Source organism: Leptinotarsa decemlineata, unplaced genomic scaffold (assembly GCF_025532065.1).
Source record: "Leptinotarsa decemlineata unplaced genomic scaffold, Ldec_3_MD MMD2_tig00026294_RagTag_RagTag, whole genome shotgun sequence".
In the NCBI taxonomy this organism is placed as follows: Eukaryota; Metazoa; Arthropoda; class Insecta; order Coleoptera; family Chrysomelidae; genus Leptinotarsa; species Leptinotarsa decemlineata.
Genome location: NW_027412674.1, coordinates 8,884,243 through 8,911,780, shown reverse-complemented (window position 1 = coordinate 8,911,780; position 27,538 = coordinate 8,884,243). Strand labels below are relative to the sequence as shown.

Genomic DNA, 27,538 nt, shown 5'->3' with positions numbered 1-27,538 from the left:
GGTGAGGCATACGTTCAATTTTTAAGAGAAATGCATCCAGTACTGCTGGAGGAAGTTCCTTCAGGGGTCAGAAGGGATATGTTTTTTATGCATGATGGGGCTCCCGCCCATTTTAGTCAAGTAGCACGTCAGCATTTAACTGAAACATATGCAAATCAGTAGATAGGTCGAGGAGGACCACAGAACTGGCCCGCTTGATCTCCGGATCTCCATCCTCTCGATTTCTCTATTTGGGGCCATTTACAGCATTTAGTTTATCGTACTCCTGTTTGCGATGTAGAGAACTTAAGAAACCGTATCATCAATGCGTGCAGGGTAATCAGAGAGACTCCAGGAATATTTGAGCGAATACGTGGCTCAATGCGCCGACGTCTAGACGCATGCGTAATGTCTGAAGGTAGACATATTGAACATTTACTATGATTTCTACATGTTGTGTGTTTTGTTATTAATAAATTAGTTTTGTTTATTACTCTTTAATCGTTTAATGCAGGTACTAACTACAAAATAACAATAAATCGAGTTCGCATTTATGACGATGTATCTCCGTAGTTGTTCGTGAAATAATTTTTTGCTGCGAACTGGTTTATTTTGGGCAAAAAACCCAAGAAACATTTTTGGTTTAGACATTCTTAAATGGTAAACAAATAATAACACAAAAAGTTACATTGGAAATAAATTTTAGGGGTTGCGTTTTCCACCCCTTAAAACCATGGGGTAAACCAAATAAATTACTGGCTAAGTGTCTTTTTGGTAGTACAAAACGTAAGGATAATTTCAATATTGTAACTTTTCAGTGCTTGTGAAAAAAAATGTTATACAAATTTTATGTACCCCCTTCAAGGGGCTGTATCTTAACAAGGGATGCTCCAGTGAAGTTTCTTTATATGAAAGATCCTATCTTTTTTTCGATGAGGAATCACCTCCTTAAACGTTTTACAGTTATTCAGTTACACCCTGTATATGTGTGTATGTGAGTAGACGTATCACATAAACTCATATTAGAACTATGCGAGGTATTCAAGAGTGTGAAAATATACAGGGTATTACATTTGAATCAAGCTAGTTGGTACAAACTTTTAGTATGACCGGAAGTGTTGAAAAAACGCTATAATTTTCATTCGATGAAGCATATTCGCCAATGTTCAGGATATGAATCCTATTATTTCGGCTCACCGACGGTAATCTCACTGTCCCTGTATACTTTGATAAAGATTTCACTCAGTTCCATCAAGATTCTCGCACAAAAAACTTGCACAATTCGTTACTCACATTCTCTTATTTCCTGGGCCAACGTAAGTATTCGAACCGATTTTAAGACAAATAGGTTTTCCTTTTTATAGTCCAAAAAACGTGAGGTATTTCACAAGTGCGCTCACGAAAATACTTTTTTTACCGGATATTTCCAGAGAAATCGTGTAGCCAATCAAGAAAAAAATCAATTTGAATTCCATCACAGAGATTATTTGAATTCTCTAATCAATTTCGGTAATTGAGTAATGAAATAAGTACTTTAAACATTGAAAAAGCTGATAGTGGTAGTTACTCTCAAAATAGTTATTTCGAAATTCAATTCGATATATTCACCTTTTCCAATACTATTACACAGTAGAATCTGACAAATGCCTGTTGGAGTTTAATGATCATCGTGGTATCAGCCGGGTAAATAGTTATTTTATGACAGGCATCTGCCGGGTTCTACTGAACCTATAGGAACATTGAAAGAGGTGAATACCAGTCTGAAATATTTTTTTCTTGATAAGTACGTAAATATCTCTCCACGAACAGTCGCCAGCCTTTTTTGGAGGCCATAAAGTTGAAGATGTGGATCTTGCCAAGTAATTTTCAGCCACGCTATTTATTTTCAACAACAATAGGAAAACATTTTTTGAATGGAAACTATGGTGTGAAAAAGAAAAATGTATTGGGCACTCATGAAAGAAATACATTGCCCTTTCGTAAAGTGTTTCAGGAACTATAAATAAATAAACAATTAAAAGCCAAAATACCCTACAAACAGCATCAACAACCTCCAAATCAACAATTACGGAATCAACATCTACCGACACCTTCCACAACTAACGTTGTGCCTTATATTTCAGTACTATATTGAAGGAGCATTTGACAATGCACTCGCTGAATCCACAGGATCAACCCTGGCTGGAAAAGGCATAAAATCGACCGTTAGCCCATTAGGTTCAAGGTCATCAAGGGCTGCCCTCAAGGCGGAGTACTATCTCCCCTTTTGTGGTAGCTCCTGATGGATAGTCTGCTTAATGCCCTTGACAGAAGAAAAATAGATCTGCAAGCTTAAGCATATATCTTTGTCATCTTGGCAAGGTCCACGTCGGGAAGGGTATCTTGTAATATCTTCCAAAGTACGGTGGATGTGGTTCACAGTTGGTGCCAGATGGAGAAGATGCCTGTCAACCCCCAGTAAAACTGTGATAATCTTCATTATCAGGAGGAGAAAACTGGACGATTTAACGTCTTTTTCCCTCATTTGTGAGGTCATTTAATTTAGAACGGAGGTGAGATATCTTAGCATTGTCCTTGATGAAAAACTCACCTGGAACGCTCACTTTGGAAAAGTTTTACACAAATCCAGACTGTCCCTATGTACATGTCGAAGAATTTGTGGTAAAACTTGGGGTTCAGGTCCCAAACAAATCCATTGGATATATGTGATGATTGTCAGACCAATGATCACTTATGAAGCAATTGTCTGGTGGCCGAAGGCTTTACAGATAACAGCTCTGGCGAAGCTCTCTGACTTATAGAGACGGTTTGTCTGACTATCTGTGGTGCCATCAGTACCACACCATCAGCGGCCATGCAGCGGCATCAGCGGCCATACTAGATCTACTTTCTCTCCACACATATTTTTGGAGAGAGAAGCTAGATGAACTGCATATAGGCTTGTGCACATCGCTGATTGTACAAATGATTACTTGACATTTTTGTTATCTGTTTAAAATGTGGCGTTCTTGGACAAGTACTAATAGTAATAAACGGGTGTGATAACAACGCAGACTTTTTCCAGTGTAGATATTCCAATAGCGATGGTGAGCAATGCGAAAAAGAGATACCATCAGTGAACAAGATTTGGATGCAATTGAATATTGAAACACAAACAGAATGCTTCAATGTATATGAGAATCTACATCTCATGTTTGGTTTCGAACGAAACCATCTATTACAAGCAACATCAGATTTGACCGAAATTCCTTTCTCAACTGTACGTAAAATAGTCAAAAACAAACTTTATGAACGAAAGACGCGATGTTATACAGAATTTCCAAAACCTTCAGATATTCATCTAATAAAATCATTGGAAAAAACAATATACGACTGTTACAATAGCAATGAGATTCCTACAACTGAAATCATAAGGAAGAAATTTAATACTTCCGGCCATAACGTGTAGTCTAATCAACAAGTTCAAAAACATGAAAAATAGAGATAAAGGTCCTAAAAATATGAAATGTCATTTTAAAAATTTGAAAAAAATCTATTATCTTCTCAACACTTCAATGAATCGAGTCCCGTAGTAAAAAAAGTTTTATCGCCATTTTTGAAAAAGTTATTCAATTGTTAACTAACAAATTTTTTCCCAATCTCCATTGGCATATATAATGGGATTATGGTATGAATAATTGGCCTATAAATTCTAAATTTCGTGGAGCCCTTTTGATATATATACTCCATACGATCCTGCGATAAAAGTCCACAAAAATTCATTAATTTGTTAATTATGATTTTTTATAACTATTGCAAAATGAAATATCTGAAAATTGTTGATGAATTTTTTTTTTCAATTGATATTCAGCTATGTCTGTTTTCACATCAAACAATGGCAGTTATTAACATAGAATATGAAATTTTCACGTAATTTGTTTATTAAATTGTTTCCAACAAATAGAGAAATTCAATATTTTTGAAAATTTTTTTTTGCTATTTTGTTGTCTAGAGATAATTATGATTAAAAAAATTCTCCTAATTTCAATTTTTAATTGTTTATAATCGATTTTTTTATATTTCGATTTTTCGAATAATTAGTTGAGAAATAATTTCGCTTTCAAAAATCATAATTGACACTTTCAAATCGTTTAAAAAAATTTTCGTCTATTATTTAATTGTTCATTAGTTTAACAATTTGTTATAAACAAATATTGACCAACGTTATTTTTTTTTCTGAAGCAGAAAAAAATTATAAAAACAGCTGAAAGTGCTATACATTTTTTTATCAATTATTATACTTATAATACATAATATAGTATATATAATAAATGATATATAATATATAGCTGTTCTTATAATTTTTTTCTGCTGCAGAAAAAATATAACGTTGATCAATATTTATTTATAACAAATTGTTGGATTAATAAATGATTAAATAATAAATGAAATTTTTTTTGCCAAACTATTTAAAAGTGTAGACTATGATTTTTAAAAGCAAAATTATTTCTCAACTAATTATTTAACCAATCGAAATATAAAAAATCGACTTTAAACAATTGAAAATTAAAATTAGGAGGATTTTTTTTAATCATAATTATCTCTAGACAACAAAATAGCAAAAAAAAAATTCAAAAATATTGAATCTCTCTATTTGTTTGAAACAATTTAACGAACAAATTACGTAAAAAATTCATATTATATGTTAATAACTGCCATTGTTCAATGTGAAAACAGACATAGCTATATATCAATTGAAAAAAAAATTATCAATAATTTTTAGACATTTCATTTCGCAATGGTTATAAGAAATCATAATTAACAACTTTCATCGCAGGATCGTATGAAGTATATATATCAAATTTATACCTTCTATCCCATTATTTATGTCAACGGAGATTGGGAAAAAATTGTTTAGTTAACAATTGAATAACTTTTTTTTCTACGGGACTCGATTCATTCAAGTGTTAGGAAGATACTAGATTTTTTTCAAATTCTCAAAATTTCAAATTTTATGTTATAAAAAAACTATTTCTTTTGATAAACTCTCTTCAGCGGCAGCGCGCTTATGCCGTAACAGCCGCGCGGAACCCTATTTTCAACGTCAAATTAAAATTATAAATAATGGTGATGGAGTTTCGGGAGTCGAAACTTTTTTATCGGAAATTTCCTCCTCTTCAACGAGCTTTTTTAAGGATTGCTTAAATATTAATATTTTTGAGTTATTAACAAAAAACTAAATATCATTTTTTTTAATCTTATTTTGTTGTGGAATTGGCCGCGGTGGTAGTGCGTCCGACTCACGATCGGAAGGTCGTGTGTTCGATTCCCGCCTCAACCATACATTTTTCTCGAGATAATTCATCTGGTTGAAGCTGGAATGATTCTGCAACCGTGTTAGGAATCACACGTTGAAAGGTAAGACCTCGTTAGTCCTTAGCTCGCACAAGTTTCTCAACTTCTGAGAGTTGTCGTTCGTATGGGGGCGGCAGCTGATTAAAGGAAAAAAAAATTTAAACAGATTTTTATAACAATTGCAATTTTTTACCTGCACCAAAATCCTTCAAAAACATTTTTCTAGAGGTGATTCCGAATCGAAAGAGCTATCGCTCATATTTTTAGGACGTTTATCTCTATTTCTTATGTTTTTGAACTTGTTGATTAGACCAGTGAGCTGCTGTGACAAAACTTTTCAGAATTGAATAAAGAAACTAGGATTTAGATTTGAAATAATAAACAAACGTCGAGCAATTATGGAGAGCAGAAGAATAATGGAATTGCGTAACAAATACTTAGAACAAATAACTAAATATAGACAAGAACAACGGCAAATTTTCTGTTTGGATGAAACTTGGTATGACACTCACGACACAGTTACGAAAGGGTGGACTGAAATTACGATTTTCAATAAAATATTCAATTGTTTCAATAATCTCTCTCTCTCTAGTATGATAAATGATCAAAGTAGACGTGATTGCCCATATGTTCGAAATTAAAATACTAGTTGGAAAAGCATTTCTTCAATATTCCAAAGTACTCACCCCATTGCACTTTTGTAATGCATCTCCTTCATTGAGTCAATGATAGCAGTGCCGTTTTTGGGATCACCACCAACATCTAATATCTTGATCAATGATCTGGCATAGAGATGAACTGCATCATAAAGATACGCAGCTTCTGCTCTGATCTTGAAAGAAAAATAGTTGATCAGAATATTATCCTGAATTCAAACAGAGTGATCAATCGAAAACTCTCTTCAAATTTTCACAAAGATGAATGTATAGTTTTTCAGGTTGCGATTGAATTTTTTATAATTTCACTGGATTACTGAAATATAAGTTAGATTGATTGAAGTACGGAATATGAAGAAATGAGATTCAAGAAGATCACCCTGTATAACAAGTTAAAATTAAATATTGTTTAATGAAAAATTCATCGAAATATAAAACAGTTGACAATGAGCGGAGTCTTATTGAAAAATGGTCAGTGTTGAGAAAGAGAGCATTTTAGGTGTAGATGAAAAGTGCCAAAGCAGGGCTAAAAAAGTGATAAAAAGTGGTAAAAGTGGTAAAAAGCATTAGTTGTCTCATTTCTGAGTTAGGAAGTCAACTCAAACTCGCATTGTAACATCATGAACCATCAATTTATTTATACTCGCATTATACTAAAATTGAAACTCTAGTTGAAATAAGAATGAAACTATAACATATATATTAAGAAAAATTGGCTGGGTAACAATTGGTTGGTTTTTTAAACAAAATTGTTTTCTTGCCTTTTTTGACGTTTCGAATTTAATAAAATTCTTCTTCAGGGCTCTGTAACAATGAATTTTCATAAACTTATACGATTATTATCGTTTCAATTCTACAAGAAATAATGAGTTCTTAATTAAATTACTCACCAAAAAGTAGTTTCTTTGTGTTGATAATATTACTATTTTTTAAACCTTCAGACATATTAGAACACATTAGAAAAACATTGCAACAGACAAACTTTCGAGACAACACCAACACAAAATGACATGATATAAACGAATGACTTTATTTTTCTTTGTAAGTACCAGGTTTGTTACATCTTCTTCCTTGTAAGTACCAAAATTGTTTCATCTTTTGATAATGTAGTCACTAGACATAAAGATTTATTAATATTTTGTATTTCACACTTCGCTAAATGTTTTGTGAAATTGTAAATTGTAATGTAGATATTAGACATGAGCATTCAAAAATACTTTGTAGTTCTTCACACTTTGTTAAATATGTTTTTGTAAATTGGCTTTGCCGTTAAATAAATAAATGAAATTGTGTTAACACTGGAAAAAATTTATCCTGTTACCTAACCAACTTTTCTTCAGAAATATTTAGGTTGTTTCAAAAGTTTTGTCGTTTCAATGTCATTCGATATTACCATCAGATGTTAGAACGGTAAAACCATCAATCAGTACATATTTCGAACCTATATAGCAGTGGTCGCCAACCTCTTCAATGAGTTGAGCTACTTTGTTAATTTTGGAATAAACAGCGAGCTACCCACACGGGTAGTATTTATATGTATTTATTTTATTTACTATTTAACTGGTAACACATAATACATAGGTACTAATAATAAACTAAAAACAAAATAACTAATATTACTAGTACGTACTTGTTCATAGCTACATTCCTACCCATCAAACGAAGGTGTTTGAAAAATAAACACAAACTTTTATCCAGCCACAACGGCATGTCACGTATGATTTAAAAATAGTTAATAATAACAACAAAAAAGTAACTCACTATCATGAACATAAACATTGAAAAATAAAAAAGCACGTTCAATGAGAAGGCTGAAACTCACTCATCGATAATTTTTTTAATGTCTGCAGTATAATTTGATGCAGCCATTCGAATACAAATATCCAAATGTTCATCTGTAAGTCGATTGCGATATTTGTTCTTAATAAACTTCATATTGGAAAAAGAAGATTCACACAAATAGGTTGAACTGAATAATGCTTTCACTTTCAAGGCAACACGGCATAGAACTGAATATTTGTCTTTACTTACAATAGGCCAGATACATTCAGTACTTGAGACTAACGATTTTAAGGCTAAATCATTTTGAAACTCAATGACTTCCATTTCTGTTGCAGCGATGTCTTCGCCAAAGTTATGCATAACACAAGTTGCAAACTGTTGGATATCAATTTCCATAAAGGGTGAAACAACAATCGGTGCTACTGAAGCCATTTCATTGAAATCCTTAAAATGATTTTTGAAGTTATTCTTCAGGGTAAAAATTATTTCTACATGATATTTGTTGTCATAGGGTTCTAATGGATTTTGAGATATTTTTTCTGAATGAATAGGAAAATGCTTGGCATCGCTGTTAATTAGGTTTTGTTCCCAAAACTCCAGCTTTTTGATAAATGCTTTCATATCAGAAATCATTTCCGCTAGTTCTTTGTCTCTCCCTTGAAGCTGCAAATTAAGTTCGTTTAATTTCTCTGTAATGTCCACGAGAAAACCAAAATCTCTAAGCCAGATTGAATTTTCTAGTTCCGAAGTTGGTTCATCGCGTTGTTTGAAAAATTGAACTATGCCAGATAGGACATCATTAAAACGTTTCAGCACCCGTCCTCTACTCAACCATCGGACTTCAGAGTGAAGGAGTAGGTCCCCGTATTGACAGTCAACTTCATCGGCCAAGGTTCCGAATAATCTTCTTTGTAACGCTTGAGCTCTAATCTTGTTCACAATTTTTACCACCAGTTTCATAACGTTGTTTAGTTTCAGGAAATTTCCACATAATGCTTGCTGATGGATAATGCAGTGGTAACAGAGAAATTGCGGAAAAGTTTCATCTTTACGACATAACGCCACCAGACCCTTATCACAACCCACCATAGCTGGAGCGCCATCGGTTGTCAAGCCTACCATTTTCGATATTGGAATTTTCTCGGAAGAAATAATATTTTTCAAATGAGAATACAACTCATGTCCAGTAGTGTGTCCTTTCAGTGGAATGAACTTCAAAAGATCTTTAATCGTAAAAACACTAAAAACCATCCTGACGAACACGGCCATCTGGGCAGTGTCAACGACATCTGTTGATTCATCCAGTTGAAATGAAAAATAAACACAGTTATCTAAGTCAGTTCTTAACTGTAAAAAAATATCATTGCTCATTAGACACGTCTCATCACTGTATTAGCAGAAAGTTGCATAGATTTTATAGCTGAAACTATCTCGTCTTTATTTCTAAAGTTGGCAAATAACGAATCAGCAGCTTCTGAAAACGCATGTTTTATCATTTCCCCATCTTCATAAGGTTTCTTTTTTGTGCAATTATCTGGGACACACGGTACGATGCTTCAGTTGCAGCGTTATTTTTGTCGACTGTTCTTAAAAATATTGATTGTTGTCCAATTAACTGCTTTTTTAACAGTTTCAGTTTCTCCCCTCTGGCGGCAGAATGTAGTGGGAATGATTTTTCAAAATTAGAATGTACAGTTTTATGATGTCTCTCAATATTTCCTTTTTTAGCAACGGAGACCGAAGTATTACATAACAAACAGACATTTTTATATTTAACTTCTGTAAAAAAGTATTGTTCTTCCCATTCCGAATGGGAATGCTTGCCATAATATTATTTTTGTTGTTCTCTACTAACCCAACCGCTGGACGTTGGTTAATCGTTCAGTTTTAAACTAAGCGCAATGTCGCCGCGCCGTGCGTATTTATCCCATTCAATTTTCGGAACCTTCTATGATTTTTGCAGTTTGTATTTTTTGAATTGAAATCGTTGTGAGAGCTACCAGAATTGCCTCCGCGAGCTACCGGTAGCTCGCGATCGACAGGTTGGCGACCACTGCTATATAGGTTCATCATCAGCTAATTATTTAAAATTATGGAGAAGAAAATATTTTATGGAGAAAAGAAAATTGTTACATATTAACAATGAAACAAAATGTTCACAATGACATTTCAATAATAAAGGAAAACAATTTTTTGAGGCAGTGTAAAACGGAGAAATTTATAACATAATATTTTTTTCAATATTATTGAAATGTCATCGTGACCATTTTGTTTCATTGTTAACATGTGACAATTTTCTTTTCTCCACAAAATATTTTCCTCTCCATAATTAAAAAAAATTAGCTGATGATGAACCTATATAGGTTCGAAACATGTACTGATTGATGGTTTTATCGCTCTAACATCTGATGATGATATTAAATTGTGGAGACGACTTTGAGTTTCTATTCTTGGCAAATCTATTGCACTCCACTTTGAGATATAATAGACTTCTACCAGAGATTGATCTTGTTTTTGTTCGGATCGTCACATGTGATGAAAAATGGATTCCTTACTACAACAGGAGACGTTCAGGATAGTGGTTGGACATCGATGAGCTACCCAGGCCCTTCTAGAAGGCAAAAACCCACCAAAAAAAACCTGGTTACTGTGAGGTGGTCAGCAGCTGCCAAGGGCGTCGCCAGCTTATGACTAAAGGGGGGGGGGGTAATGGGGCAATATTATGGAGGATAAAAAATATGAACGTCTGGTACAGTCGAAAGCATGAGGCGTTACATTTTGGAAGTCTCTGCCTCGATGACGATTGTAACAAGAACGATTCTGATATCAATGTATACAATTTCAAAAGCCCTCGACAGCACAATAACTCAATTAAAGTTTAAAACACAGTAATAATTATTTATTTTAACAAAAATGATATTTAATTCTAACATAACGTGCGGGGATTTTTTGCAAAACTTTCAACCACTTTATCATTGGAATTATTTAGGTTTTTATGTATTATAGCTTTGTGTACACTCATCATGGACAGACGATTTAGGCGATCTTCTGCCATGGTGCTTCTTAGCCATGTTTTCAGTCTTCTGAGGCTGCTAAAGGATCGCTCTACTGTACAGGTCGTGCAGCGTTCAAAATTTTCAATTCTTTTTCCGTTTCGGGAAAGAATGAATTTGTTTCTTTAAGATCATCAACAACTATAAGATTTGTTAGATTAAGTTCGATTTCATTCTTTATGTTCGGTGAATCATAAAACTGGGCAATAGATTCACAAGTTTGTTTCAGATTTTCAGTTGACATCTTTTGCATCTGCGCTGGGTGTAACTTAGACTTAGAAAATGCGAATGATGGCGTGTTTTATTCAGCAAAATGTACTTCAAGGGAGGTGATAATTGAATCCAAGTATGGTATTACTGAAGACCTCTTCCAGTATTCTGAAGGGCTTTCTGCTGAATGATTGCTTCTATGACCTTGTTTTCTCGTAATGAGCGGCATTGATTCAATGTCCTCCTCCAGTCCGACTTTCTCCGCAACAGCAGTAGCTTACTTTATAATTTCGTCTGTCACTTTTTCCAGATTTTCACGGTAGTTTTTAATTAAAAGTAAAATCCTTTTAACGTGTTCTGTGGCTTTGACCACGTCCAAAGCTACAGATTGGAGTACGTTGACAACGGGTTTCATCAAAGCCGAGTATTTGGCTACCAACATAATACCGAGAATGTAAGAAATTCTGGGAGTAGCCGCATGCAGTTGGAAGGCACTTTTCCGAGTTGCACTATTTCCTTCCGGAGATAATGTTCGTAAGGCTTCCAGGATTATTGGAAGATTTTCTTTAAAAACTCTGATGGTTTTGTGTTTTTCACTCCATCTTGTCTCGCAAAGTCTGGAAATATAAGGGTATCAACTGCCTCCTCAAAACTGATTCCCGAAAAATGTTTATAGTATCTTTGGTGGTTCCCATGGCATTTCTAATTTCAGGAAGTGAATTCAGATCATTGATAACTGGATTGAGTTTGTGGGACGAGCAATGAAAGTAGAGGGCTTTGGTGTACTTGTTGGGTAAGATCGCTTGTACCCCTCCGTCTTTTCCTGAAATCGTTGAACATCGTTGACATCAAAACCAAAACCAACGCATCATTTATTCATATTCAGATCTTCTTTTGTCAAAAACTCATCTATACATGCAATCGATGCAATCGATTTCGCATCTTAATCTTTTAGCCCAATGTATCCGACAAATATTTCTTGAACTTCCTGTGTTTTACAAGGATTGTAGTCGATTTATTCAACTGTAAGCTGTAGGTGTTTCTTATGAACACCCACAGATGGCATTGTCCACAAAACCAATTAAAATTGTATGTTCGTAAGAACAACTACTAGTTTAGGTATGCCGCATACAAATTATACAAAACTAACGTAAATGCTGGTGAACGGTTGTCGTAGAAAGAAATTCAATGCACACATCACACACACACACCATACCTACCTCCTACCTACATATTTTTACACTGTTTAATGGCAAATCTGATATAGTCGTGATGATAATGGCTGTGATTTTAATAACTGATGTCAAAATCTTAATGTTATTCTGAATATTTCAATACTTTCTACAATAGAAGTGTTAGGAATCACACGTTAAAAGGTAAGACCTCGTTAGTCCTTAGCTCGTTCATTTGAGGAGCGACAGCTGATTAACGGAAAAATAAATTTTTTCAACAAATATACAGTGTGTCTCACTTCTCATGGAAACACCCCCGTATCTTTCGTAATATTCGAGGTAGAACGATGAAACTCGCAGGACTGATGGAAATGCTCAAAATGCACCTACCATCAGAATGGAGTTGTCCAAAGTGATATACACTGTCCGCCACTCGCGATGGAACACCCCATTTTTAAGGTAAAACATATTAAGGGGCAAAATAGGCTCAAAATTCTTTCAGATTCGTGATCCTGAAAAAATTTCAGTCCTGAAAAATCCGAATTTGTCTTACTTCTTATGGAAAAACCCCCTATCTTCCGTAATATCCGAGGTGGAACGGTGAAACTCTCAGGACTGATGGAAATGCTCAAAATGCACCTACCATCAGAATGGAGTTGTCCAAAGTGATATACACTGTCCGCCACTCGCGATGGAACACCCCATTTTTACGGTAAAACATATTAAGGGGCAAAATAGGCTCAAAATTCTTTCAGATTCGTGATCCTGAAAAAATTTCAGTCCTGAAAAATCCGAATTTGTCTTACTTCTTATGGAAAAACCCCCTATCTTCCGTAATATCCGAGGTGGAACGGTGAAACTCCCAGGACTGATGGAAATGCTCAAAATGCACCTACCATCAGAATGGAGTTGTCCAAAGTGATATACACTGTCCGCCACTCGCGATGGAACACCCCATTTTTACGGTAAAACATATTAAGGGGCAAAATAGGCTCAAAATTCTTTCAGATTCGTGATCCTGAAAAAATTTCAGTCCTGAAAAATCCGAATTTGTCTTACTTCTTATGGAAAAACCCCCTATCTTCCGTAATATCCGAGGTGGAACGGTGAAACTCTCAGGACTGATGGAAATGCTCAAAATGCACCTACCATCAGAATGGAGTTGTCCAAAGTGATATACACTGTCCGCCACTCGCGATGGAACACCCCATTTTTACGGTAAAACATATTAAGGGGCAAAATAGGCTCAAAATTCTTTCAGATTCGTGATCCTGAAAAAATTTCAGTCCTGAAAAATCCGAATTTGTCTTACTTCTTATGGAAAAACCCCTATCTTCCGTAATATCCGAGGTGGAACGGTGAAACTCTCAGGACTGATGGAAATGCTCAAAATGCACCTACCATCAGAATGGAGTTGTCCAAAGTGATATACACTGTCCGCCACTCGCGATGGAACACCCCATTTTTACGGTAAAACATATTAAGGGGCAAAATAGGCTCAAAATTCTTTCAGATTCGTGATCCTGAAAAAATTTCAGTCCTAAAAAATCCGAATTTGTCTTACTTCTTATGGAAAAACCCCCTATCTTCCGTAATATCCGAGGTGGAACGGTGAAACTCTCAGGACTGATGGAAATGCTCAAAATGCACCTACCATCAGAATGGAGTTGTCCAAAGTGATATACACTGTCCGCCACTCGCGATGGAACACCCCATTTTTACGGTAAAACATATTAAGGGGCAAAATAGGCTCAAAATTCTTTCAGATTCGTGATCCTGAAAAAATTTCAGTCCTGAAAAATCCGAATTTGTCTTACTTCTTATGGAAAAACCCCCTATCTTCCGTAATATCCGAGGTGGAACGGTGAAACTCTCAGGACTGATGGAAATGCTCAAAATGCACCTACCATCAGAATGGAGTTGTCCAAAGTGATATACACTGTCCGCCACTCGCGATGGAACACCCCATTTTTACGGTAAAACATATTAAGGGGCAAAATAGGCTCAAAATTCTTTCAGGTTCGTGATCCTGAAAAAATTTCAGTCCTGAAAAATCCGAATTTGTCTTACTTCTTATGGAAAAACCCCCTATCTTCCGTAATATCCGAGGTGGAACGGTGAAACTCTCAGGACTGATGGAAATGCTCAAAATACACCTACCATCAGAATGGAGTTGTCCAAAGTGATATACACTGTCCGCCACTCGCGATGGAACACCCCATTTTTACGGTAAAACATATTAAGGGGCAAAATAGGCTCAAAATTCTTTCAGATTCGTGATCCTGAAAAAATTTCAGTCCTGAAAAATCCGAATTTGTCTTACTTCTTATGGAAAAACCCCCTATCTTCCGTAATATCCGAGGTGGAACGGTGAAACCCTCAGGACTGATGGAAATGCTCAAAATGCACCTACTACCTGAATGGGGTTGGCCAAAGTGATATACACTGTTCTCCACTCGCGATGGAACACCCCATTGGCGGACAGTCTATATTGTTACAACTTCGGTTTGGGGGTGACTCAGGGGTAGCCTTATGAGGGAAATACCATGAGGGAAACATCAGAATATTTTGATACTAGGTTTATTGCCTAGGAGTTGTACAAGGGGGTCCTTCCCCAATCAGGTCTTACTAACAACTGTCTTATTATAATACATCATCATCAAATATAAAACATGTTGACATCATCAAAACTATCAAGTCGAGGAATCAGCTACCGCGGTCCCCTCTCGCTCCGTACGCCTCGTGTTGGTCAAAGTGACATTATGTTGCGTCGTTGCATTGGTGCTAAATTAAGGGTAGAGTCCTTGATCGCCATAGGTCATCATCTTGCCACAATATCACTTTGGCCAACCCCATTCAGGTGGTAGGTGCATTTTGAGCATTTCCATCAGTCCTGAGAGTTTCATCGTTCTACCTCGAATATTACGGAAGATACAAGGGTGTTTCCATAAGAAGTGAGACACACTGTACATTTAACCTTGTGAATTTATTTACGTTTTGTCATGCGATGCGGAATTTATTAATCGGTAAGGAAGTCAATTGCTCGCACTTTGGTCGCTTTGCAGCTAGCTACATTTGATCTCTAGGGGGGAAACTGCCTCCCTCTTGCCCCCCGTTGGCGACGCCCTTGACAGTTGCTGTGACTCTCTATAACTTTCTGCTACTGGGTCAAACAATCACATCAGAGTCCTTTCGTGAGGAAATCAACGAAATGTATCGAAAATTCAGTAGCCGGCACTGGTCGATTGAGGAGGTATGATCCTGCCCCACGACAACGCCTGTCCACACGTTCCACAAATCACCTTCCGAAAATTAAACGATATGAGCGTCGAAGTTCTATCTTTTCAAGCACTCCCATAACTTTTTCACCGGTAGAACCTTCGTCAATCAGGACCAAGCAAAAACCGTCTTCGTCGACTTTATCGAATCTTGAGCACCCAATTTGTATTCTGACGATATTGGCGTGAAGTTATCCATAGATATCTGGCCACACATGCCGACGTAGAGGAAAATAAAAATCTGTGGTTGGGATACAAAATAATTAGCACCCGTACTAATATCTGTGGCTGGAAATACCTATTCACTATAGGTTAAACGTGAAATTATTGAGACTATTTGGTGTTTAACATTTTTATAGAGTCTTGAGTAGATTGAGGCGTTGATAATCCTTTTCTCATCAACAATACAGATTTAGGGAAAAATAAAATTGAAAATATTAGACTTACTTTCCAATACCCCATGTAGAAATGATATCCGTCCATCAAAATTACACAACTTCCATAGTTTCTTGAGAAGATTAACTTGGTGATAACAGTTTTCTTGTCATCTAAACAGATTTCGAAAAAGAAATTGTTGAAACAATCAGACTCATTTTTTGAGATTCCTTGTATTCATGAAAATCATACAACTCTTATAGAATCTTGAATAGATCAACTCAGTGAAAACCGTTTTCTTGTTATCCATACAGATTTCGAGAATAAAATTGTTGAAACGATCAGACTAACTTTCTAAACCCCTTGTAGAATTGAAACCAGATGATGTGCGTGCATAAAAATCGCATAAGTCTTATGGAATCTTGGGTGGATTGACGTAGTGATAACAATTTTCTTGTCACCCGAACACATTTCGAAGCCAAAAATGTTGAAACAATCAGACTCATTTTTTGAGATTCCTTGTAGAATTGGAACCAGAAGATGTGCGTTCATGAAAATTACATAACTGTTATAGAATCTTGGGTAGATCGATATAATGAAAATCGTTTTCCTGTCACCCATACAGATTTCCAGGAAAAAATATTGAAACAATCAGACTCACTTTTTAAACACCTTGTAGAATTGGAAATAGAAGATGTGCGTTCATGAAAATCACACAACTTTTATAGAATCTTGGGTAGATCGATATAGTGAGAACTGTTTTCTTGTCACCCATACAGATTTCGAGAAAAAAATTGTTGCAACAAACTGACTTATTTTTTGAGATTCCTTGTAGAATTGGAACCAGAAGATGTGCGTTCATGAAAATTACATAACTGTTATAGAATCTTGGGTAGATCGATATAGTGTAAACCGTTTTCTTGTCACCCATACATATTTCGAGAAAAAATTGTTGCAACAATCAGACTCACTTTTTAAAGCACCTTGTAGAATTGGAACCATATGATGTGCGTTCATGAAAATTACACAACCCTTATAGAATCTTGGGTAGATCGATATAGTGTAAACCGTTTTCTTGTCATCCATACAGATTTCCAGGAAAAAATATTGAAACAATCAGACTCACTTTTCAAAAAACCCTTGTAGAATTGACACTACGTCAATCTACCCAAGATTCCATAAGACTGCGATTTTTATGCACGCACATCATCTGGTTTCAATTCTACAAGGGGTTTAGAAAGTTAGTCTGATCGTTTCAACAATTGTATTCTCGAAATCTGTATGGGTAACAAGAAAACGGTTTTCACTGAGTTGATCTATTCAAGATTCTATAAGAGTTGTGTGATTTTCATGAATACAAGGAATCTCAAAAAATGAGTCTGATTGTTTCAACAATTTCTTTTTCGAAATCTGTTTAGATGACAAGAAAACTGTTATCACCAAGTTAATCTTCTCAAGAATCTATGGAAGTTGTGTAATTTTGATGGACGGATATCATTTCTACATGGGGTATTGGAAAGTAAGTCTAATATTTTCAATTTTATTTTTCCCTAAATCTGTATTGTTGATGGGAAAAGGATTATCAACGCCTCAATCTACTCAAGACTATAAAAATGTTAAACACCAAATAGTCTTAATAATTTCACGTTCAACCTATAGTGAATAGGTATTTCCAGCCACAGATATTTGTACGGGTGCTAATAATTTTGTATCCCAACCACAGATTTTTATTTTCCTCTACGTCGGCATGGATAACTTCACGCCAATTCTGACGATATCAATCGAATCGTTTTACGTTGGCAAAAGTGCACTGATTCAAATGAAGCTAATTTCGATTGAATTGAATAAGTAATTAACGAGATATCACAGTTTGAAGTAAACTCATGAAAACGGACAAAACTTTTTAAACAACCTGATGAAAGGCCCTATATCAATTTGAAATGTAGTGTCACCAGGTCGATCAGAAGTTTCATATTCAATAGTATGTATACGGTCCGAAAAAACAAATGATAAGCTGTCATCTATGGTTGGAAACATTGAAAGAAACTCTTTCTCCAGTACTTTCCATTGCATCTGCATCAGATTGAAACAATTTAAAAAATATCATTAAAGAGGGTATGAAAATGGTAGTTAGGCAAGGCAAATTTGATAAAATATTAAAAAATAGCAAAAGCCAAAGATTCCAAGAGTTGAAATCGTAGAACGAGAAATATTTCAAAATTTGTAACAAATGCCTTACCTGAAGTATTTTCTTTATATTTACCCGTTTTACACCACCTAGAATGGTGAGGGGGTTGGGAAACTTGAATGGTTCCTTTTCCATGTAGAAATTGACTAGACTTGTGAAGTTTTCGAAACCAACAGGACTCGAAGATACCACTCCTAGGTAACTTCTATAAGCTTTCTTTGCAATTGGGTCTGCATCGTCTCTCAAAAGACCCTGAAGATACTTCGTTGGGTTTTTGTTGTCGTATTGTTCGATGTCGACTCCGACTACAAAGTATTCTCCTGAAAAAAAAAAAGAAAAATGCTTGAAGTAAAACCGAAACAAGATAATAGACGAAAACAAATGGTATTCTAATAACGCAATACATGAGCAGGACAGTTATGAACATGCATACGAAAGTAATTTTTTTTAGATTAGTTTCAGCATACGTAACTCTTGTAATCAATTTTTCACATCTTGTTGTTACAAATTATAGTCAGATGCGAACCAGAATTGTTTTCACATTCTACTTCACCCATAAACTACATTAAATGTATTGATTCACATAATCAATGTGGCCAAAGTAATCGTCAGGTTGCTTGATTTGCAAATTTTTCAATTTTTCTTGTTCAACTCTATGTGTAATAATTTTGAAATTGGGGGAAAACAAATAGATGAAAAAGTTCGAATAAAAAATTATACCAAAAAAACTCTGCAACAAAAATTAAATATCGCTAGCTAAAACATGAATTGATTAATTACATGACAAAATGTTATGAATTATAATATTATTGAAGAAACATTGGGACAATATAAGATAGAATTTTGTACCAACAACAATTATTAATCTTTTCTTCATGGAATAAATAACAATTACCTGAATAGTTCTGACGTATTTCCAAAAACACATTTAGGTCTCGCACACAACCTCACCAAATTATTCATATTACTTTTCGACAACGTCTAGTCATAGTAGGGGAGCCCACGATGCGAAATGGGGGTTTACTCGAGCATCATAGAGACATATTAGGTTGCAAAGCTCAGATGATAAGAAGAAAAAAATGTTATATAATATATACCTTTACATCGGTGGGGGAAGCGGCTATAGATTTTCAAATATGTGAAAAAATTGTGTTGCATGGACATACTCGAGCGCGTCAGATATTGATAGTATCCATCTCCTTCGTATTTTTAATAATGTTCGTATGTTAATCTGATCGTTTGCATGATGCAGGTGATTGAATGTAAGGGTTAAAAATGGAAAGAAAAAAAATTTTATCGAGCGCGTCAGATTCTCCAAGGGGGTGTTAAGTGCAACAAAAAAAATTCTCATTCACTAATCTGACGATTTCGATCTGACGCAAACTCGCGGCCTTTATTGAAATGTGCAAAAAAATTCGTCATTTTGAAATACTCAAGCGCGTCAAGATTAAGATATATATCGTTCATCTTTATGTTCTAGACGTGCTGTCTCATAATCTGACGATTATCTAGAGGTATTCGCCTAATCTGACAGAAAAATATTATTTTTCAATTTTTTTCAATCATTAAACTTGATTAATTGAAAAGCGCAGAAAATAGCATGCAAATAAATAAGTGTATGTTTTTTAAGTAGAATTCTTGTATTTATAAGAAAATAATTTTCGAAAAATGCTGAAAAAATTTTTTTTTTTTATTTGAAGGTGATTGACAATGTTTCATGATGAATTTTACTAGTTCGGACTTCCATTGTCTACTATATAAAATTATTTGAAATCCCTGAAACAACTAAAAAAGAAGAATTGAAAATGAATAGCTGAAAATAACAATTATATCAACCAAAATAAACCTAAAATGAAATGAAATACAAGTAAAAATAGAACAATTGAATGAATAAAAATAAAGAAATGAAAAAAGAAAATAAAAATAGAAAGTGGAGAAATTCCAAGTCACGTTAGTTCACGACGTTTCGATTGTTAGTATCTACAATCGTCTTCGGGTGATGACTGGACTGATTCCTCCAAGAGATGACTATTTATAGGTCGTTCGAGTACTTTCACTTATCCCTGCTTTCCATTTTCCCTTCACTGGATCCGTGGGAGATGACCGATTTGGCGAGAGTTGGCCATTTTTCGCTTGATGATGGGTTTCCAAATGTTGCGTATTTCCACGCTGGCTTGGCTGAATATGTTGTTGAACAACATGTATGCGGCTTCCTTGAATTTTCTGCTGAACCAATGTTCCTCTTTGTGCAAGATCTCAGCTTGGGACCACTCGATGTTGTGTTGATGGGTCCAAACATGGTCTGCTATTCCTGATTTGCTGGTTTCCCTTCGCTGTGTATGTTTCTTGTGCTCGGCAATGCGAACATTCAATGGCCTCTTAGTTTCACCAATATAGGATTTTCCGCACTCACAGGGTATCCGGTAAATGCAATTCTTGGAATCGCAGTGCGCGTTTGGTGGCCTGGTTTTCGTGAGGCTGCTACAGATAGTGTTACCGGATCTGAAGCAGGTTCTGATGTTGTACTTGGAACCAATTCTTCTTATCCTCTCCGATAATCCTCTGATGTAGAGAAGTGCAAGCACTGGTTGTGACGGCTTCTCTTCCTTGCGAGGCTCCTGCTGTCTTCTAGCCAGAGTCTTTTCTACCATCGCTTTGGAGTAGCCATTCCGTTGAAGATCAATTTTGATGATGTCTAGTTCCTTCTCGAGACCTTCCTCGGTATTACAGAGCCCAAAAGCACGGTCTAATAGATTGATGGTGGTTGGATTCATAGTTCAGATACTGTCCCGTATGAGTGGGTTTTCGGTATACAGATGTTTCCCACTTAGTGTCGGTCCTCTTCACCAAAACGTCTGTGAATGGCAATTCGTTGTGGATTTCCTTCTCCATTGTGAAATTGATGGAAGGTCTCACGCTGTTGATGTGTTTCAGGAAGGCATCTAGTTCAGTATACCCATGGTTCCATATTATGAAGGTGTCGTCAACATATCTCAACCAGACTCGAGGTCTTCTTCAATGGCCAGAGTTTCAAACCACTCCATATATATGTTGGCTATGACTGGTGAAAGTGGCGATCCCACAAGATGAGGGACTGCCTTAGGTTTATTTTGGTTATTATAATTGTTATTTTCAGCTACTCATTTTCAATTCATCTTTTTTAGTTATTTCAGGGATTTCAAATCATTTTATATAGTAGACAATGGAAGTCCAAACTAGTGAAATTGATTTTTTTCAATCAATTGATTGATCAATCAGCATCTTCATCTTCATCATGAACGAGTCTCTGTGATCAGCTGTGACGGCGTCATGGCAACAGAATTCAGAGTGGGGACGGAGTGAGAGAGTAATAGATAGAGAAAAAGTGAAAGAGGAATAGATACTCGGAGAGGAAAATATAGGTATCACACAGCTGCACGCTTTAAATTTTATCGATGAATTTCTGTTATTTCGGCTTGCGGAAATTGTCAGATTATATATTTTTCGTTATCCTTGAATTATTTCCTTCAAAATAAAAAAAAAATCAGCTACGCTCGAGAATGTCAAAATGATATATTATTTTCTTACAACTTTGCTGCCCTCCCCTTTCTTTAGGTAACTCTCAAACTGTCAGATTACTGGAATATACACTTTTCAGCATGTAATTAACTCCCTATACCTTAATCTGACGCTCGAGAATTTCTGGTGATCATTTTTTTTTACTAATCAGATCCTTTATCCTTCACGGGTGGCCTTATATATGGGGTTCATATTTGGTGGAGGTACTTAACCGGGTACAAGGTATCCCCCTGTATATTAATCTGCCGCGCTTTAGTAAATCCCGAAATCCCCGCTTGGGCTTCCATATTATCAGGCGATTTTGAAACAGCTCAAAATCAAAATCAACGTAATTTCTTAAATATTTGGAAGGCTCCAACATCTTGAGCGATCATCAATATGGCTTTTGGAAACAAAGATCACCGGGCGACCGTTTATTGTATGTCACCCATATTTGGAATAACGCAATCGATAAACATTGAGAGCTAAGAGGGCTTGCGCTTGATATTTCTAAGACCTTCAACCGTGTGTGGCATGAGGGTTTGCTGGCCAAACTTCGATGCTATGGCTTGTCGAATCATTTTTGTGTATGGCTCTCCAACTTCCTGAAAGAACGTTTCCTGCGAGTAGCCGTTGATGGATATATCTCGAATACTTTTACCATCAATGCTGGTGTTCCCCATATATCCAAATTGTCTTCAACTCTCTTTTCATTATATATCAACGCCTTCCTAAATTCCTTTGGCAAGTACCCTTGTATGAAAGACTGGTTCATCAAAGAGGCAGGTGGATCCAATGTAGCACTGATTATATCTTCAGTTGTAATTATATTACGATAATGATATAACTCGACATAATTTGAAGAATCAGTCTAATACTTCACACTTCGTGTAAACGTAAACCTTATGGGAGCTGCTGATAATGAACATCGCGATTTGTATTAGAAAATTGCACAAACATGCTGATCTCAGTGTTTGTGCCACATATCACGCATGCTGTCTTTGAATGATTACCACCTGGACAACATAGAGCCAAATAATACTCAATATTACCGAATATTATTGAATTGGGACTTCAGAGTTGAATCGTATTCAAGTTCGATTACATGTTGATGAAAATAATTGGAACATCAAATAATAATATGAATGAATATTTGTCAAGAAAAAAAAATTGCATCGATTGGAAAAACATTGTATTGGGTTCTTTCGATTTGATGTTATGTGTATTTGTTAGTTCATATCTCAATTGAAGAATTTTGTACTCTATACATTGATGCAGTTAATTTTTTTCCAAATTTTGATTTTTTGACTCTTTTCAGCTCATTACTATATGATGTTGGGCGATTTTCGACCAACTTTTCTCTTCGAATTCAAATTGAAGCAAAGCGCTTATGAAACAGTCCAAAAAATTAACCAGGCATTTGTTAACAATAATGTTTATGATCGCATTGTTCGATGTTGGTTTGCGAAACTTCGTTCCGGTGATTTTAGCCTCGAAGATGAGCCCCGAAGTAGTTGACCTACAGTAATCCAGGGCGAGGATTTCAGAACCCTGTTAAAGACTGACCCATCACAAATGGTACGTGGGATGGCGGAAGAACTGGGCCTCACCTCCCATACGGTTTTTGGTAGTTTAAAACTTATTGGAAAGGTCAACAAGCTCCAAAAGTGGGTGCCCCACGATTCGAACCATCGATAGATATTGCCACGTTTCTAAGATTGTTCATCTTTGCCTTTGAGGAGCCAAAACGATCTTTACTTATATTGGATCGTCACGTAGAGCCTTTACGACAACAGTAGACGTGCAGGACAGTGGTTGGACACCGATGAACTACCCAGGCACTTCCCAAAAGCATAAAATCACAAAAAAAACCATGAATACTGCTATGCGGGTCAGCGTCTGTTGTGATTCACTATTACTTTCTGCAACCGAGCCAAATCACAGCAGAGTCCTGAATTGCGTCAGCAGCAGCAGCAGGCATTGGTCAACAGAAATGTCGTTCTTTGTCCTTTCCTGTGAAGCTGGTTCTCAAAGCGCATTCGCCAGTGGAACTCCAGGCTCGCAGCTCGCCAAGATCAGTAATATTACCTCATTCGTCAGAAATTTCTGAGACGAAATTATTTTGCCAAGGGTGTTTTTTGATATGACTGCGGATAATCAGCCCATCGGAAGGATTATTATAGAACTCCTGAACGATGTTGTACCAAAAACGGCTGACAACTTTCGTGCACTATGCACAGGCGAGAACGGATTTGGACACAAGGGATCCACCTTCCACCAACTTATCCCCAAATTATAGTGCCAAGGCGGTGACTTCATCAACCACAAAGGTACCGGAGGAAAGTCCATCCATGACAATAAATACGCGGACTAAAATTTTACCCAGAAACAAACCGGACCCGGAGTCATGTCCATGGCCAATGTCTGACACCAACGGATCTCAATTCTTCAACACCACCGTCAAAACCTCTTAGTTGGACAACAAGCACATTGTCTTTAGTGCCGTCGTAGAGGGCATGGAATATTGAGGCTCAGGAATGAGGTCCAAGAAGACTTCAAAGAAAATCGTCTTCGCCGATTGCGGGCAATTGTAAAGTAATTTGAGAGGTGTTCACTCCAAGTTCAAATCAATCGATACACCCTTCTGAAGCTGTTTTCCATATAAAATATTATTGAATTGATTTGGACACAAGGGATCCACCTTCCACCTAGTCATCCCCAACTTCATGTGCCAAGGCGGTGACTTCATCAACCACCAAGGTATCGGAGGAAAGTCCATCCATGACAATAAATACGAGGACGAAAACTCTACCCCGAAACACACCGGACCCGGAGTCATGTCCATGCGCAATGTCTGAAAACAACGGATCTCAATCAATTCTTCATCATCACCGTCAAAACCTCTTGGTTGGACAACAAAAACATTTTCTTTGGTGCCGTCGTAGAGGGCATGGACATAGTCAGGAAAATTGAGGCTCTGGGATCCCAGTCCGGGAAGACTTCAAAGAAAATCGTCGTCGCCGATTGCGGGCAATTGTAAAGTAATTTAAGATATGTTTACTTCAAGTTTGAATCGATACACCCTTCTGAGGCTGTTTTCCATATAAAATATTATTGAATTGAATTGGACACAAGGGATCCATCTTCCACCAAGTCATCCTCAACTTCATCAACCACCATGGTACCGGAGAAAAGTCCATCCATGACAATAAATACGCGGACGAAAACTCTACCCCGAAACACACCGGACCCGGAGTCATGTCCATGCGCAATGTCTGACACCAATGGATCTCAATCATTTCTTCATCACCATCATCAAAACCTCTTGGTTGGACAACAAACACATTGTCTTTGGTGCCGTCGTAGAGGGCATGGACATAGTCAGGAAAATTGAGGCTCTGGGATCCCAGTCCGAGAAGACTTCAAAGAAAATCGTCGTCGCCGATTGCAGGCAATTGTAAAGTGATTTGAGAGATGTTTACTTCAAATTGAAATCGATACACCTTCCTAACGCTGTTTTCCATATAAAATATTATTGAATTTGCTGAATTCCGTAATGTAAAACTTTAGGTGTCGGTCTATCAGTGAAATTATCCTGGTAGGAGTTGTGATATGTTTCAAATAGTCGAAAGTTTGGATTAGTGATCAACTTCACATTTAAACGTTTCTATTTCATCTTTAGGCTGATATTACAATTCGTTTAAATATGTCTGAATTTTTTTACCAGGAATTTTAGATAACTGTGATAGAAGAGATCTTGCTCCACGACAACGCCCGTCCGCCCGTTTCACAAATCACCGTTCGAAAATTAAACGAAGATCAGCCTTACCCATTATACTCCCCAAACCTTTTGTCAACCGACTACCATTTTTTCAAGCACTTAGATAACTATCCCACCGGTAGAACCTTCGCAAATCAGGACCAGGAAATAACAGCCTTCGTCGACTTCATCGAATCAAGAGGACGCAATTTCTATGCTAACGGAGTTAATCGTCTTCTGTTACGTTGGCAAAAGTGCATTGATTGAAATGTTTATTTCCAATAAATTATTTTCTTATTAGTCAGTGGGCTATGCTTGAAGACTGGCAATAAACAAATCAAAAGCAAATGAACTTCAAAACGTTCAAGCCAGTCTCTATATACCTACACAGTAGGTTTAATGGACTGACGCCTATCAAAAAACAACTACTCCCTGGGTAAAACGACGAAGGGCGTTGGATTATATCCGACGATTTTCAATTGTGGAATATCATTGACTTCAGGTCGTTGATGGTCACTATCTTGCACTGATGAGTGGCTAACAAGCCCGAAACCGGTCTGCAAGTGTGCCTCTTCCATAATTGAAGATCGACTCTTTCAGTTGTATTGCCAATTGAATATGAAGGAAATTTTCTGTGAAGATTCCTGCACTGATGCCTGTCGGATATAATCCAACGCCATTAGTGGTAATAGCCAGGTAAGTAGTTGTTTTTTGATAGGCGTCAGTCAATTAAACCTACTGTGTAGGTATATAGAGACTGGCTTGAACGTTTTGAAGTTCATTTGCTTTAGATTTCAATAAATTATTGTTGAGTAGACTAATAGAATCGGACAAAACTTCAGAACCAACCTCACAGAAATTGCAAAGAATAATAAATATGAGTCGAATGAATTCAAAGGGCACAAATGAAATTAATTCATCAGGAGCTCGTGATACATCATTCAAAAAAGTTTTTTCGTTATTTATTGAAAAATGTTGTTTCCAAACCTAATTCAGAAATCAGGTTCGAAAGAATACGAATACCGAACTACCGAAAAAACTAAACCACTAGACTCAGAAGAAGAGAAAACTGGAAACTCCATTTCTCTCAACATTGTGAAGTATTCTTTTGAAACAGACATCATGATATTCCTAAAGTACGTTCAGTACTGTCTGAGATCAAAGAAAGCAACCTTGTCGTCTCAAGCAATTGGCACTGGATCCACAAAGTCACTGAGTTATTGCTTCCCGATGGGCCCTTGAGAACGCCAAACACTACAACTTAAATTTTGCATATAAAAATAAATATGTATCATCCGGTGACGTTTTAATGACAATCTATTTCCTTTATCTGACCTATTTAAATCAAAACATAATGATTCGTAGTTATAATTCATCTTATTATGTAAATTAATCTGATACAATTATTATTATTGACACTGAAAACATAAAATTGATCGTAGGTTTGAATAGAGTCTTGGAAACGTCACCAGATAAGTATACAAATAGAAAAGGTTTCCACAGTTAGAAATTCGAATATTTAAATTTCGGGTTGAACCGTGCATTGTTCGACGTTTCGGTTTCGACTTTGACGCCATTCTCAAGAAATAAAAAAATGTATCTGTTCTGAGAGACACACTGCAGGGTTTTGATGTTCTGTTCTTGCCAAACCTTCGAGACGGTGTGATCCTCATTGACACATGTTTCATCCAAATAAAAAATAGATTTACCCAGTATTCTGGCTTTCTCAATTTCTCTAAAATAGTTTCTTCTCCATTCTACAATTTCTGATTTTTCTATTAACATGCTCTTTCTATCTTGTTTTCCGAAAGTGAAGTTCAACTCTTGTATATCTTCCATAATTTAGTTCTTCATATGTCAGGAAAAAAAACTGTCTTCATGAATAAATGACAAAAAACTTCATTCAATTTAGGTATTTCGCCTTTATATAAAAAGAGTGTACTGTTCTTCCAATAGAATTCTTGACTTCTTCGTCAAGCCAGTGGATACTTTGAGCTCCAAAAAGCTGTTGTTTTCCCTGAATTCGTTAAGAATTCTAAAAATTATCGATCTATTGGCACCGGTCATACTCGCGCATTTTGGCTACTTCCTCCTTACTTTTTATTTCGACGGATATTTGTATTCTTGAGGAATTATAAACATTCATAACAATTGTTTTTTCATTTATATTCAATTCTGACAGTTTCGGACGCTTCACGAATCCCGAAAAACTAG

General features: G+C 36.2%; 1 protein-coding gene and 2 pseudogenes across 4 annotated transcripts in view; 2 read left to right on the top strand and 1 right to left on the bottom strand.

Annotated features, from left to right (window-relative positions):
- The window catches only part of LOC111512674 (guanylate cyclase 32E), a 292,318-nt gene that overhangs the window by 115,537 nt on the left and 149,243 nt on the right, over positions 1-27,538 (bottom strand). For 3 of the 4 annotated variants that reach the window (XM_074180299.1, XM_074180298.1, XM_074180297.1), the window contains 2 exons: positions 18,079-18,347; positions 6,000-6,145 (listed from right to left, as the gene is read on the bottom strand). In XM_074180299.1, coding sequence (XP_074036400.1) covers positions 6,000-6,145; positions 18,079-18,347 — 415 coding nt within the window. The remainder of the gene's footprint in view (positions 1-5,999; positions 6,146-18,078; positions 18,348-27,538) is intronic. The other variant, XM_074180300.1, reaches the window with a different exon arrangement.
- On the top strand, positions 23,152-24,164 carry LOC111514989 (peptidyl-prolyl cis-trans isomerase-like; annotated as a pseudogene).
- Positions 24,252-24,806, top strand: LOC111514988 (peptidyl-prolyl cis-trans isomerase-like; annotated as a pseudogene).